At 41.6% G+C, this 16,137-nt stretch overlaps 1 protein-coding gene across 1 annotated transcript in view; it reads right to left on the minus strand.

Annotated features, from left to right (window-relative positions):
* The window catches only part of NUP93 (nucleoporin 93), a 99,249-nt gene that overhangs the window by 12,045 nt on the left and 71,067 nt on the right, over nucleotides 1-16,137 (minus strand). The window contains exons 6-10 of the mRNA XM_010967316.3: nucleotides 10,828-10,902; nucleotides 8,373-8,462; nucleotides 6,596-6,735; nucleotides 2,547-2,679; nucleotides 917-1,074 (exon numbers count right to left, since the gene is read on the minus strand). Coding sequence (XP_010965618.2) covers nucleotides 917-1,074; nucleotides 2,547-2,679; nucleotides 6,596-6,735; nucleotides 8,373-8,462; nucleotides 10,828-10,902 — 596 coding nt within the window. The remainder of the gene's footprint in view (nucleotides 1-916; nucleotides 1,075-2,546; nucleotides 2,680-6,595; nucleotides 6,736-8,372; nucleotides 8,463-10,827; nucleotides 10,903-16,137) is intronic.

The raw sequence follows: 16,137 nt of genomic DNA on the forward strand, positions 1-16,137 counted from the left end.
CCCCAGGTATCACACGTGCAGCTACCAGCACCTCTGTCTCTGTTTGCTGGCTTCCTCCAGTAGCAGCCTTCAGGTGCATGTAAGAAACTGGGGAATTAATCCTCTGCCATACTCCCCCACAGCCCTCAAGCAGCAATGGACAAGAGTGAGTCAGTCCCTTAACTGTCTTGGCCCTTCTATGGCCTCTCAACTCCCTAAACCATGTGAGATCATCTCCCAAATAAACTCCCTGCTCTGAAATCCATGCCCCAGTATTTCCTTCTGGGGGAAACCTAAGACATTATTCCTACTTTACATTCTCCAATATGAGCAAGACAGGGGCTTATGGTCTCAGACAATCTCTGGACGTGGCATTACTGACACTGCCTAAAAAAGTAACCCTCATTTTCCACAAGTATAACTGGGGTAACCACCATTATTTCTTCAACATACATGTACATATATTTAAACTGGGTTCAAACATGAACTTAGGTCCAATTACATTAACAAAATCCAGAGAAAAACTAATGCTTAGCAGTTAAAAAGAGAACTAATTTAAAAAATTTAGTGAATTAATTAATCTCAAGATTACTAACTTCTAATTCTGGTCTTTGAGCTATGAAGTACATGACAATATATTTTCATTTGGGCTAACCAGAAAGGAACTAAGGGTGAACATGTGCAATACAGCAGAGTTTCATTTTTTAAAGCATCCTTAATGGGTCTTGGACTTTGCATGTCTAGACGTTGGTGTTAGAATGGGGCTCTTTCAGTGTTTTCAACCGCTATTCTCCTGAGCTCTATTCACTTTCTAAACTTCATTTTTCCCCAAATAGAAACTTATTTGGAGCCAGGCACAGGGAAGAGAGGAATGCCAGCAGATGCCACCCTGCTGACTCCACGTGGCTTCTCCTGGTGCACCATCTCATCACTATACCTTCTGTCCTTGCTGTTCATGTACTCCTGGAACCAGGTTTTAAACTCTCCCAGCTGGTGCTGGGCTCGGTTAACCACCTGTGAAGCGGCAAGCAGGTCTCCACAGCGCATGCAGTAATAAATTAATGCCCATACAGGATGGCCTTCCACCTCTCCATCCTAAAAGAGGAAAGGTATTCAGATAAACGGGCAAACAAAAACTAACTGATAGCTTTCGGATCAGTGCTGGCCCTTAGCTAAGCCCTCTTTTTGTATTAAGTTACTTAATCTCACAACAACTCCATTAGGTAGGGACCATGAATGGCCTCCTCCTTCCTGTTTTACAAACCAGGAAACTGAGGCATGGGGATGTCAAGTAATTTGCTCAAGGTAAGCTGGTAAGTGGCAGTCTGGCTTTAGAGCCTTTCTCTGCAGTACTGTGCCCCACCTGATTCAAAGCTAGCCGGTGGGTTCTTCATGGAACCCCAGTACCCTGCAGTAATCAGGTGACATGTTCTTCTGTGATAATTTACAGACTTGTACTCTTGCAACCCCCAGAAAGGAAGGGCTAAAGACGGTCAATGACCACTAAGAGACTATCATCACACTTGAGTTTATAAAGTATTAACCATCAGTGATTAGCCAAATGGATGTTGGCACTTTCATTCACCCGTTAGTTGTTCATTCACTTACTGAGTATCTTTGTTTCAGACACCGTGCTAGGTACCGGGAATCTAAGAAGGTAGCTCTGTTCCCAGTCTCCCAGCACTGGAGCTTCTCCCCACTAAAACTGGCTCTGTCATCACCTGTGAGCAGCCCTGTGGTCACTCCTGCTTCACCCTAACACCTCCAGAGATGTGGACCTCAGACTCCCTTTCTTGGCCCCCTCCACCCTTTCCTCAGCAGGACTCTTTCTAAAACTCAGATCTGATCGTGTCACTTCCCCACTCAAACCCCTTTGAGCTGTTTACATCCCAAGTGCTTAGACTAGAACTAAGGCCTTCACCAGCTGGCCCCAAGCCGACAGCCCTACTACACACCCGACATGTCCGATACTCCTTCTTGCCTCCATGCATTTGTTCATGCTGCTCCCTCCTCCTGGAATACCCTTTCCCCAAGACCCCTGGCTGCTGAGCCCCTATTCTTCAAGCGCGAGTGTGAGCCTCCCGTCCTGTATGAAGCCAGCCTCCTATGTATCCCACCGCCTTTGGTACAAAGCTCTGGTTTAGCACTTTGCACACAGCAAGTATCTGACTGTAACTGGACTATGACTTAAGAAGAAAGGCACATTTCTAGGAACGATATCTAACTGTTCTTTCAGCTGTTTAAGCCAACAATCTCAGAAGTCATCCCCAACTCTTCCGCTCACACCCACAGCTAAGTTACTCCACTCTGATCCTGGGTCTACTTTCAAAGCATGTCCAGAACCCAATGACATCACCCCCCCTGCAACCTCCTCCACCCCTAGCTGAGCAAACACCATCAGCACCCAGACTCCTGCATCACTACCTCCCAAGATCTCCCAGCTTCTCTCTTGTACCCTCTGTTCTCTATATAGCAGTTTCCACACATAACCTCATTTAAACTGAAAACGCCTATCTGAGAGACACTGCTCTGAGGTTGTAACTGATCACACAGAAGGATGCCAATACCTGAAGTCCAGGCAAGGGAGCCGGAAGTTTAATGTTCAGGAAACTTCGTACCAGCTGGTAGGTCCCAGGCACCCCGCCCAACTGGGCCTGATGCAAGTTTCCAAAGACAGTCACAAGGGTATAATTCTTATAACTGAAAAAAATTTAAAGGCAAAAAAGAGCGAGGTTGAAAACACATATCCCATGTATCTATGTCCATAATTCACAATATTAAGAGTATGAACTCCACAGGGCAGGGCCCAGACCTCAATCTAACACAGAAGAGGAAACAGTGCATGCTTAATGAAGCAAACTAGATTATTTATTCAGTGGGCAGTGGATTATTGTGAAGATTTCTCATCACTGCAGATACTCAAAAGAATCCCTGGAGCAACATAATTGTGGACTTCATATGCATTAAGGGCTAATGTGCAGAATAATAATTGTTTCTGCTCACAGTGTAATGCTCTAGTGGGATCTTTTTTAACTTACTATTTTGAAAACTTTCAAACCAACAAAAAATTAAAAGAATAGTCCACTGAATGCTCATATGCTCTTCACTTAGACTCACAAATTGTCAGTATCTGTATGCATGTTTGTTCTCTCTCTACACATACAGATACACACACACACATATATTTACACACATGCATGTACACATACTTTTTTCCTGAACAATTTGCATGTTATAGAGATATAGAAACTAGGGACTACTTCATCTGTAAATACTTCACCATATCGCTCCTAAGAATTAGGACATTATTCTACCTAACCTCAATACCATTATGACACCAAGAAATTTAACATTAAAATACTGTTACTATCCAAAATATAACACACATTCAAATTTCTTAATGTCCTTTATAGATTTTTTAAAAAATCTGGGATCCAATCAAGGGAATGCATGAAACTTAACTGTCATGCCACTCTCATTTCCCTAATCTAGGTAATTCTACCACCTTTATTCATGACATTGACCTTTTCAAAAGAATCCAGGCCAGCTACCTGTATAATGTACCACAGCTTCCTCATGAGCTGATCCAGGTTCAACTTTTTTGCCAAGAATTGCACACAGCTGACGCTGCTACTGTCACTGAGTCCCACAATGAGGCAGGTAATACCATTATGCCCACCAAATCTGTCCACCAGATTTAACCACTGTAAAAGCATCTCCTTTCCTTTGTGTAATTAATAGGTACTCTATGGGGTAGTACTTGGAGATCATGTAAATATTCTGTTCACCAATAATCTTTCACCCAATAGTTTCCACTGATGGTTCTTGCTGAACCTATTATCACAGTGGTGGTTGTGAAGAGGGTTTTATATCATTCCCTCTTCATCTATTGGCTAGTATGCTTCTTAAAATCCTCTATAGTGTTTTAAAATTGTTTCCATACTAAGATTAAATGGTCTGAGTTTGTGGGGGGTGGGAAGGGATAGAATGGGAGTTTGATATTGGTAGATACTGACAGGCGTATGTAAAATAGATAAACAAGATTATACTGTGTAGCACAGGGAAGTGTGTGCAAGACCTTGTGGTAGTTCACAGAGAAAAAAATGTGACAATGAATATATATGTATGTTCATGTATAACTGAAAAACTGCTCTACACTGGAAATTGACACAACATTGTAAAATAAATATAACTCAATTAAAAGAATTAAAAAAAAAAGGTCTGAGTTATAGATATTCAAACATGGGGTTAATGCAATAAAGAACTTTCTATTTCTTGTCCAAAACAAAACACACTGCCTCAAAAAGTCAGGTGCTCCATATGCACAAAGATGTTCAACACCAGATTAAGTATAGTGACAGAGAGAGAAAGTGAGAGACAGAGAGAAATACACCTGAATGTCAATTACAGAAAGCAGACTCAATGCAATTTGATAAAGTTACAAAAAATGATCTGACAAAAAAAATTTTTAAGCGAACTATATAAAACCATATATTGTATACCTTTGGATCATAACTGTGCAAAAAAATAAAATCAAACAAAATATACATATGTCAAAAAAAAGGAGGAGGGAAAAGGAAATATAACAAGGTACCAGGAGCCTCTGTATGTAGTAAAGGGGACCCACTCCCTTTTTCAGGTCTTCTTTTTGTCATCTTCCAAAATGTCTATAATAAGCATGTAATATTTTTATAATGATATATAAACAAAATTCAATTTAGCAAATATACTGAGTTCCCCATCACTGAAAGTATTTAAAAGCAGAGACTGGAAAAGAGATTAGAGAAGAGACAACAAACAGAAGCCCACTATGGTCTCTTTCAACCTGAATGAAGACAACTCATGCTGGCAAGGGCCTCAGTTCCTTGGGACCTAAATTCCTTGGGGGCTAAGAAATGCATATCCTGCTTCAAATTTGGAATGCAGCAGGAAAGACAGACCAACCCTATCTTTTCTCAACATTTTCAGCTTTATACTCAAAAAATCACTTGGGACTGGGTCTACTTTGCTACCTAGTGCATTACACCACTTGAAATATTACATGTTATACTGCTGGTGGATTAGCAACAACAAAAATATTTTACAAGTGAATACAATTATCTGAAATATTCCCTTTATCAAAAGGTGACAAAAAAATCCTTAAAAAGGATGCCATCAGAGAGTGATGCCACTAGAGTGGAAAAAGAAAATAAGGTTATAACAGTTGTGCACAGGAAACCCCCAAATAGCTCCAACTGCTGCTTAAAGGAATTAAGGGAACAAGATAATTCTAAAAAACTAAACGAAAATAATAAAAGAAGCAGGAAGGCTTACAGATATAAAACCAAAAAGTGCAGCCTGGAACTACTGGTGAAGTCAAGCACCAATGTAAAGGATGAGGTTTATTAAAGAAAAAGCAGTCATGACTTCCACCCATTTAAAAAACCTAATGGTTTTTTACACATTGTAAGAAATTTTAACTCATATTTTGCTGACTTGCAGCAAATAAACGCTATTATATACATTAGGTTTTTTATGGCTGAAGATCAATACACCCAAACTTACATTACAAAAATTTAGTGGAAGTCTGATGAAATACTTTATGAACTCTTTGTGCCTATGCCAGAAGGAAGAAAAAACCACTTGGATTTCCAGATTTTTCTTAACAAGGGAATGGAGCTAGCAAGTTTAATATGTCTGATGGTGTTCATCTTATATAGCTACTATATAATTAATCCAGTATTAGGTACAAAAACCTGTTCTCTGCTGCACCAAGTCTGAATTACCTTGACTTCCTAATGAAGTATTATTTTGTTGACAAAGGGTGACCACGCTAAACAGATAATGGCAGTTGCACAGGCTCAGTGGCAAAGAGCTGCAACTGAGCAAATGCATTCAGTTCGGCTTTCTCTTTTCAAGGCAGCAGAGAGAGGCCCAGCACCCTGTCTCTGAAATAAAAGAGAGCCTGTTGCACACTCATGACAACCCCCGCTGGCCAATTCAGAGCTAGAAGAAATGTCCACAGGGAGGGATGAAGGGCAGAGGCCCTACCAACGAGGGAGACAACGGTTAGGGCACAAGGGAACAGCCACAAACCCCTCAGTGACCAACTCCAATTAGTGAGGAGGTGGCAAAGAAACCCAGGCACAAATCAGAGGCATGAGCAGCTGGGAAGGATCTGGACTCACAGGAATTAACCAAGTATAGTCAGAAGGAAAATAAAGGATCAAGGGGCCTAAGGTTTGAAGGTGGTAATGCTGGGTGTGAAAATTAGAAAGCTGAGAGAAAACAAAGAGCCTAAGGAGTAACAGCTGAACCATGCTAGGGATCAGGATCCTGACCTAAGGCCTGCTGGCCTAATAATCATGTCTGTGTACTGAGGGGCAGAGAGCAGAGAAAGAGAAAAAAAGAGCCTAACAGCGCTCAGTGTTCCCACTCACCATGATTTTATATCGTTGCAGGAATGGTTCTGGTAGAGAAGTATTTCTGAAAATAGGGTTACACCTCTCAGACTTGCTCAACCTTGTTTAAATTATACCAGCTCCAGAGCACTTAGCTTGAGGATTACTTGAAACACGACAAACGGCTGACTTCAGGGGACTTTCAAGCCAGCCCCACCGTGCTGCTGCCGCCTTACCTCTGCTCCAGGTATCCCAAGGCCTGCCTGACAAACTCCATGCGCACTTCCACGCTGTTGCGACTCTTCAGGGCGTCAGTCGCTGGCGCCAACAACACGTCTGTCATTTGTTTCACCATGGTCCACATGTCAGAGATGTTCTGCGTGTAACCGAGAGGCTGCATGTGACAATGCTGCAGGGCTGGGACACTGGCTGGTTCTTCAGGGCACTCTGACCCAAAAGCAAGTGGGCCGCGGAGGGGGAAGAGGCCTCCCATCTGGGCCCTCAGGCTTAAGCCCAGTACAGAAGATGCACCTCTGCCCTGCTAGCTGCCAGGCTCCCACATTCCCACAAGCAGCCCAGGTCCTGAGTTGGTTTTCAGATCAATTACTATTTCAGGTCTGACATAACCACCTACATAATTAAGACTACATAAAAGTAACAAGAACACTGAATCTCAGTGGGTTATCCCTTAAGAGAGTGAATACATTTATAATTGTCCAAAGCTCTAGGAGTTTAAACTCAAGTAGCTGTATTTCAGTCCTTACAAGGTCATTTGAGTCTTCTAAGGCTTAAAATAAGAGTTTAACCTAAATAATACAGGTTTTGTCCTCTCAGAGGCTCTCCAGGGGCCACTGCTCTTACCCCACTATGTGAATGTCACAGTCTTCCATTTTCCTGCCTACTCACTCCCTTCAAAAGATGCCTCCTGTGCTGGCCTCCTAGGAAAAGCCCAGCGTTCTCTCCTGTGTGTTACCACCACACAGCTGGACCCCTGTTCCCAGAATCCTCCTGGCTGTAAACCTCTCCTTAAACATGTCTTCCCTGAACCTTTTGCAATATCCTAAAGTTAAGAATCCTTGGAAGACAGCAGCAATTGGAGAAAAGCAGGTTTACACTTTTTCCAAAGAAGAGAAAATCCTAATTTCAGTATCTCTCTCAAAAAATTAAAAACTGTAGAGAATTCACCTAAATTCGACTCTTTCTAGGTGGTGAGATGGTAGGTAAGTTCTTACTTTCTTCTTGGTTGATTTGTATAGCCTTATACTTTACAATTAAAAATAATAATAAAGTTGGATGCATTTTTGAAGATAAAAAAATGTAGGTGTGAGTGCTTGCTTCTGTTATATCCTGCCCTCCTTTAACCCTTCCTCCTGTCTACCAACCAATCTATCCATCCACTTTTTTTTTTTTTCCCCTCTAAGGGGGAAAAACTGGCCAATGATGAGAACTGTGGGACAGGAATAAAGATGGGGGTTCAGAGGACTAGAACCAGTGGCATATGAGGAATGCTTGTAAAGACCCCACCTGAGTCAAGCTCAAGTGGCTCACCGGAATGAAAACCACACCACCTTCACAATTCAGATCTCGTGAAAGAGCCGATTAGTCTGTCTAAGGAGGGAAACTGGCAGGGAAGAGTTGGAGCCTGACAGAACTTCAAAGCAAATGCAGCTCAAGGAGAACTCCTGTGACCATTAACTGATTCTGGCTGAGCCTTTTGAAGACATATTAAGAAACAAAAACAAAACATATATATATATACATATGTTTATATATGTGTATATATATCTATATCTATATCTATATATATATCTATATCTATATATATAGATAGATAGATATATAATCATCAAAAAACCACCCCAAAATTATTTAAAAAAAAACTCTGAAGAACAGTTAACATCCTATTCCATGGCACAGAGTTTCTCTTCAGCACATTTCTGCCAAGTCAGCAAGCTGCTAATCCCATCAGAACACTGGACCCGAGTTTCCACCTGGGTCAGCTCTGGGAGCTACCTTATCATCCAGCTCTGCGACGGAAGCACAGAGGTCCACAAGGTTAGGCTGCAGGTGTCCGTTTACAATCTTCTCGTTATAGATATAAATCTGAAATGAAAAGCAAAGTAAATGGCACAATTTCTATTTTCACCTCTTCTTTTTAGAACCCCTTGAAGCAGTTCTGAAACCAGCTTCTGCCGAATGGTCTGCAGAAGCTTCGGCCAACCTTTCCTTCCTCAGAGTGGCTGAGCTCTGGCCAGCTCCCAGTGTGTCTGAACGTCAGGCAGCATCATCAACACACACCGAAGCTAACTGCTACCCCAGCCTTCCTAACACCTGAGGAGTGGGAGCAGAGCAGGGTGGTCCTGGGGGAGGAGTACTACAGGTAGTTTTGCGCTGTTCTGCCCAGTAGACCCTAAGTCCCAGAGAGCAAGGACCAAAGGGGAAGACGGGACAATGGAAGGTCTCCTGCTGTTGCTTCCTAAGAACCCGAGACAAAGTCTGGTAACTTATCTGGCAAAAGGGCTGACTGGCTCCAGGCCTAGGGTTTGTGGACTGAGTAAGGAGCATCAGGGTCATACCCCTCCACATGTGTCAGAAGAACAGCAGCTGCACATCCAGAAACACACCCATTTCTCGGGGAAAAAATCCTGGCTCCTTAGTAAAATTTTCTAAAGAAAAAAGAACTAAGTGATGTTTAAGATACGGAAAAACCACTACTTTGGATTTTATTTTAAAAGAACCAACATCATGATGGTAAAACCAGTAAGTTCTACTCTGCATCTGAACAAGGTAGTGATGTGAGACAAATCAGGACCCCAGCAAACCTTACTTCCCTCTACTTTAAATGGGGCAGAGTATATGTAGCCTCCAGGAGTTCTATAAAGATTAAATAAAATGATTTTTAAACTATAATGTGATGTTTATTCACTCAACAAGCATTTAGGAGGGGCCTTCCCTTGGGTACTGTGCTCAATATGGAATATAAAGATTCACTCTTCACTGGAGAGGACAGCCATGTACACAGATACATGACATTATGGTGTCCTGAGTGCTAGAAACTTAGTCTTATGAAGCTTTAGTCTTCACAGACACATAAGATACACAGCTTCTCTCCTCAGAAGCTTATCATTTCATTAGGCCTGAACTCTGGAGGTGCCTGTGGTAACGGAAGAAGTCAGCCATATAATGAAAGCAAAATTTTTCAAAATGTTGATGTAGTGTGGGAGAAACAGAGGGATCTCAAAATTGAAGAAGAAAATAAACAAAGGCCCAGCAGTAAAACATGAGGGAGCTGGAAGGAGGGGAACTCGCGTGCGGGAAGCTGACGTGGTTGGCTTTGGATGCCCAGAGTCAGAAATGGCGATGGTACACTGAGAGAGGCTTAAAAGGGCATTTAGAAAATTTTCCTCAACAAGGGGTGCAAGAAGGATTTCTGATAATATCAGCTCACCAAGTAATTCCGTTAAGGCAGGACTCCATCTGCTAAGTAACTGGCAGCTGAAGGCAGACACCTCTGTTAAAGGGCACAGGGCCCAACAGTTGCCCCCTACCCCTGCTCACCTCCACAGCTGCCATATGTTTTCACCTGCGCCCACCCCACCCCAGGCTGGAGGGAAGACAGGAGGTGGATGACGCTGAGGGTCACAGTGGCATCAATGTGCTCTCCCCTCAAAGAATCATGGCAGGTGGTCATGACTGAGGAGAATTTCCTTGGTCACTGCTGGTGCAGGACGACTTAAAGGAGATGGAAGCCCATCACCCTCAATTCAAGAAACAAGATTGTTTTCCCTTCTTGATACTTTGTGCGGGAAAGCAGCAAATTAGAAAAAAATACGCAGGTGGCCAGCACTGCTTTATTCAAAGTCAGTTCCAGGTGTGTACTGTCCTCAGGGCATTTTCAGTTTCAGTCAAGAGAGTCCCTGTGCTTTACCAGAAAACATCTCAATCCATACTCACATGATTGCATGGTCATGATATACAACCAGAATCATGATCCCCGAAGTGTTGTGACCTTCTCCAGGACAACAATATTAGGCAATGCTGCGTACACCTCCATGTTAACCAAGGCAGAAAAGCACTTAGAAAATTTCTCTCAACAAGGGATAAAGAAGGGTTTCTGATAAGACCATCCACTGTTCAGGTAATCAGTTAATACAGAACTTCATTTATTTAACAGTGCAGTTACTCAAAGACTTACTGTACATGAGTTGCTTCCAAATGCAAAATGAGATGCCTTGGTCAGTGTATGGGGCAGATTTCAATTTCCCTAAATCAAACCTGAGTCATTCTATTACCCAATTTGACAGACATTTCCAGGAACTGAGATGGTAAAATATTAACGAGTCCTCTGAAGGAAGGAACACCCAACTTTCAGGGTTTGACTTTCTCATGAAGCCTTTGTTCTCTTTCACTCCCCAAAGGGCTCATGTAGGATTTTCGTGGATTCAATCTTCCTTGAGAACACGCTCACCTGCCTGGCATAAGCCATCTCGATGTTGTCCAGAGAGCTTCGACCAGGGGGTCCCACATCACTGATGTAACTTGGCTGTAGATAAATAGACATTCAGAATTGGTTCAGAACAGTATTCAGTCATGTAAAGAAAAAAGAAAAATCATAAGCCGATGTATTTTCTTAACAAAGCTGTGAGGAGTCTGTTTTCTAGTTAGATTTCTTCAAAATGATGATTTCAGGGATTTCAATGGTAGGCAACTCTCTTACCATGAACATATGAGAAGGGAGCAGGCATGGGACTCAACCCTAAAATAATGGGAGGCTGAAGAAGCTGTAAGGAATCTCAGTGACTATTTCTGGAAAGGCACATCTTTATAACATTCAGTTTCAATCCCAAGCCCTCCACTCCCCCTCATCTCCCCTCTTCATGTCTTTATACCAGTGAGGCTGTCATTTTAGGTGTGGGCCTCCTGTTTCCATCAATCATATCAGACAGCTGAGGAAATGGAGTTTTTAAGAGTCACAATACTGGGACTGACACATTTCCTATCTAGAGTCCACACTAAGACAACTGCTGATTAATTTTCTGCATCTGAAGATATGAAGCCAGTCTAAGTTGGGCAATCATTCATTTATCAGTAAATCCCTGAGTGTCCGCCTGCCATGTGCACAGCTGTGTACACACCCATCCCCACAGGGATGACAAGCCAGCCCACAGAGCCTAACCCCAAAGAGCTAGCTTACCATCTGATGGGGAGAGTTAGACACCAACATATGGAAAACTTTTTTAGAAAGACCAAAGTTAATCTTCAGCTAAGTTTATTTCCTACTGTAAACAAATATGGATAAAAATTAGGTATGTTTTAATTAGGTATATTAGACATATTAAATTTCTAAGTATTTGTACTATACTGTAGTAGTTACCAAATTCTTTAAGCTTCTCTCATAAAAACAAACAAATCCACAATGCTCTATTCTTTAAAATCTAAAATAAAACAGTTTAAAGTAGGCTTCCTGGGAGACAGAAGATAGCAACAAAACTTCCTAGCACCACCAAAGCTGCAAAAAAGAATACCAGTATGAGCATGCTCTGGGGCAGCACAGAGAGGAGAGAGGGCAGGAGGCAGAAAGGTGGGTTGTAAACCTTCAGGTTCTAGAGAATAGCCACTGGACTGTCAGGACACCTGGGTTCCAGGAGGACCCCTCCACTCCCTGGTTTTGGGGTCTGGGACAAAGCCCATTCCTTTGGAGCCTCCAGTTCCCACCAGTTGGATGAAGGGGCTGTCCTAGACAATCTCAAGAGGGCCTCCTCAGCTCTAATTTTCTGCAATCACTGGTATTAGAAGAGGTTTAAACTGTTTAAAATACTGAATTTGATCTCTGTTACAGTACAGTAAAAACCAATGCATTGGAAATTTAAGACTATAACTAATACATCTAGTACAACATACCAAATTTTGATCCACATTTGTCTACAGTAGGAAATAAGCTTAGCTATAAGATTAACTTTAGTCTTTCTAAAAAAAGACTAATAAACTTTTCCATATGTTGGCATCTAACTCTCCTTATCAGATGGTAAGCTTGGTAGACACTGCTGCCTAGCTGACCCAAGACCATTTCAAATCCCTACCTCTCACCTCTATTCAATGCCACTTTTTGCTCTGGCGAATGGAATTAAATACATCCAATGGCGTGCTGGTAAATGTTTATTTAACAACTGGCTTGGGGAAAGGGACCTGATTTATAGTGTTTGCTGGTTCCTGTGACATAAATACTTCTACCATGGCAGAATTCAAGCTATCCCAAGCAGTATCAAATAGATTGCAAATTTTCTGAATATTTAACAATAGGTTAAAAAGCTGAGCCCTACACATTACCGTTTTCCAGCCTCTACTGCAGCTAAGAGAGGCCATGCACCCTGGGCCTAACCAATGAGATGAAAGCACAAGCTTGGTAGTGCATTGTGGCTTCCTGCAGCTTCTACTTTCAGCTTTATCCTAGCATGGCCTTGCAGCTTTATCCACTGAATGCAAACAGGATGTCTGGAGCTGCAGCAATCATTTTGTGAGCATGAAGTAGGTGGCTGAGCTAAGAATGGTGGTATAAAGGGACAAGGAGGCATCTCTGATGGCACTGCAGAGCAACTAAATTAAGGCCCACACTCTCCACACCTGCAGACTTCTTGTTAGGTGTATTCAAGCCACTGAAACTCAAGTTTTCTGTTACTTACAGCTGAAAGCATTCCTATCTGAAATGACTGAAAACCATCAGGTTACAGTAACAACAGCAACACTTACTAAGCACCTACTATATGCTAAGCACTATCTTAATTTCTGTGTATTAACTCCACAACCCTATGAGACACATATTTTTATTATATCAATTTTATAGATGAAGATGCCAAAGCTCACAGAAAGCAACTTGCCCGAGGTCACTCCAATAGAAAGCAGTGGAGCCGTGGTTTGCATCCATAGTCTGGCGCCACACTGCCTGCCAGGGCAGCCCAAGGCAACTGCCTAAGGACAGTCATCAAAGAACAAGAGAGAGCAGTGGTTAGAAATCCTGGCTCCACTGCTCTGTAGCTACATGATCTTGATTGAGTGTACTGCTTCTCCTGAACCTGGGTTTCTTTAGCTGTAACACAGGGGCAGCAATGGTAACCACTTCACAGATTTGTGAAAAGATTAAATGGGAAGAAAACTACTTCACAGCACTGTTGTGACGAATAAGTAGAAAGAACTCCATGTCCAATATCTGACCAATAACACTATTTTTAATTTAAAAAGTAGTAACAGCTAAACAACTATAATGAACACAAGAATATATCCAATATTGAACAATGGATAGATACGGACACTAAAGAAACACAACCTAAAATATTTTACTTCCTGCTGGCTGGAAATTCTCTCCTCATTTTTGTACAGTGAATACACATTCCTTGTATGAAAAGAACCCCCACCAGCTTATCTTCTACTTCTAAATTAATTCTGAGTGTTCCTAGTGACACTGAGTTGAGGTACTTTTGAGGTTCTATAACAGCCATCTTTCTGGAACAGAACTGAACTCTCTGAAAGCTGCTGATCTTTTGAAAGAACAGAGCACTAAGTCTGTTAATTCCAGGAACCTGATGGGGGAGGAGGGGGGAATAAACAGGGGGATGAAAAGGGGAACAGTACTAACCCTTCTGCAAGGACACAATTGTTTCAGCTAAATATACACAAACAGCTCTGAGAACCATTTTCCAGTACTACTAAAACCTAATTTTTTAAATTATCCATTTAAAAAGTAGTTGGTTTTCAGCCTTCAAATTTCCATTTAAATTAATTTTGCCTAATGCTCTTGTTTTCTAAAGTACCTCTCCTTCATTTGCCCTTGGCCAAGCCTCTACTTCACCACACATAAAGTCAATTATCCATCAACAGGATGTGTACATACACATTCCTGAGCAGAGGAACCAGCAAATGTTCACTGGAATTTTAAACCCAGAGGCTGCTAGAGGGCTGGGAAAGTAGACGCCAGTATGCCATGTGGGAATAACATTCTACACTCCTCTGATTTTCTCTGTACTGGGGCCTGATTGGACCATCATGGGGATGACAGGACAGGGAATCAGAGACCAGAAAAGACAGAGAAGATGGGAGGACAGGGCCAGAGAGGACAACAAGGGGCTCACCCAGGAGCCTGGAGATGATGTGGAGAAACAGCAGCCTCTGGGAGCACAGACATGAGAAATGTCTTCTCAGTGTAGGTGGTGTTCCCGAAACAGCCATTTCAAGAGAGCATTCCAGGACAAGCAGGATGTGGATGGAGTGCCAGGAGGGAACTACAAGCTTTTATTAAGCAACTACTTTTGTATATAGCCAATCCAGGGATGAATAAATTCTCTTTTCCCAGGGAAAGCATATTCTAGGTAGGGAAAAAGGAATGTAACTAACACTCACTTCTAGCAAAAGAAGTACGAAGAAAATATGACGATACTACAGAAAGAAGAGAGTTTTAAATTTCCAAGTGGTATTTTGGCTTTATGTAAGCAAAACAGAATCAAAGTGATTAATGTACAATAGGTGGCTATAAAATCTACATATAGAAGACCAGTACTACTAAGAGAAAAACACCAACTAGGGGCAGAAGACCCAGGTTCTAAATGCAGTCCAAATGTGTGACTTTGGGTAATGACACCTAAGTTCTCTGGAGCATCGTTCTTCGTGGATAAAATGAGAAGTATACTCTGGCCATATACAATGAAATCTATCACAGCCACTAAAAAATGACAGATGCCTATATGTACTAACCTAGAAAAAGCTCCAAAAAAGTTAAAACTAATCAAAACAATGCTTAGTTGTAGCATCTAATAAATAAAATGGTGCCATTTATGGAATAAATTGATAATAAATTGATCAGATGGGCATATATGTATAAATGTGCACATAAACACCTGAGAGGGAATTGGGGGGGTAGAATGTCAGAGGGTATGTTTGGGTTGGGGGTGCAGGAGACTGACTGATTTTTCACAAATGGGCCTATATATCTCTTCCATCAGAATGCTGTGCAATCAGAAGGTATTTATGTCTGATATTTCATGGTGTTAAAATGAAGGGCCTATTGAGTTGGGGTCTTTAAATTTCTTTTTAAAAGAGCAGTAGAACACTTTCTATACTTGAAATTCTACTCAAACTCCAATATGTGAAACAAGACCACCCCCTTATGAAACTACTAGGGAGGCATAAAATACAGCTTGGAATCATCTAGTTTGAGGTTTTTCAAATTCAAACTCTTGTCGGTCTATATTTTTACTGTATTCCATCAAATCTAATACACCATCTATTGTTAGACATCATATTATTTATGTACCACTAGGAACGAAAAATGCTGACAAACTATGACACACCACTGAATATGAGACATATCTTGATTTCAGAGATGTTAAAATGTAGAAAAGATGTGTAACTGGGAACTGATGAAATACAGTATTATTAAGTCAGTTATCAAAATGAGACACTACATTCAACACACACCGTTCACATACCACATCATTATCTGTAATGATTAAGCTACAACTTAGCTTCTTTGTTGAGCCTGTTGCTTGCTAGACTCAATCATTCTCCAGACAATACATTAAAACACCATCCACTGACTATGTCTAATACCAGTACAGCAACTACGCTACACTGAGGTTAGATAAAAATTTACTTTTAAATACTGTTTTAAAAGTTGGCCAAGATACACCAAGAATTTCTAACACTGCTCAAACCCCACACATTGTCATAGAATTAACGAAGACTGGGGGTGTTCCTCCCCACAGATCAGATACGAGGATGAGGGTATGGG

This window comes from Camelus bactrianus, chromosome 9 (assembly GCF_048773025.1).
Source record: "Camelus bactrianus isolate YW-2024 breed Bactrian camel chromosome 9, ASM4877302v1, whole genome shotgun sequence".
NCBI classification, from domain to species: domain Eukaryota; kingdom Metazoa; phylum Chordata; class Mammalia; order Artiodactyla; family Camelidae; genus Camelus; species Camelus bactrianus.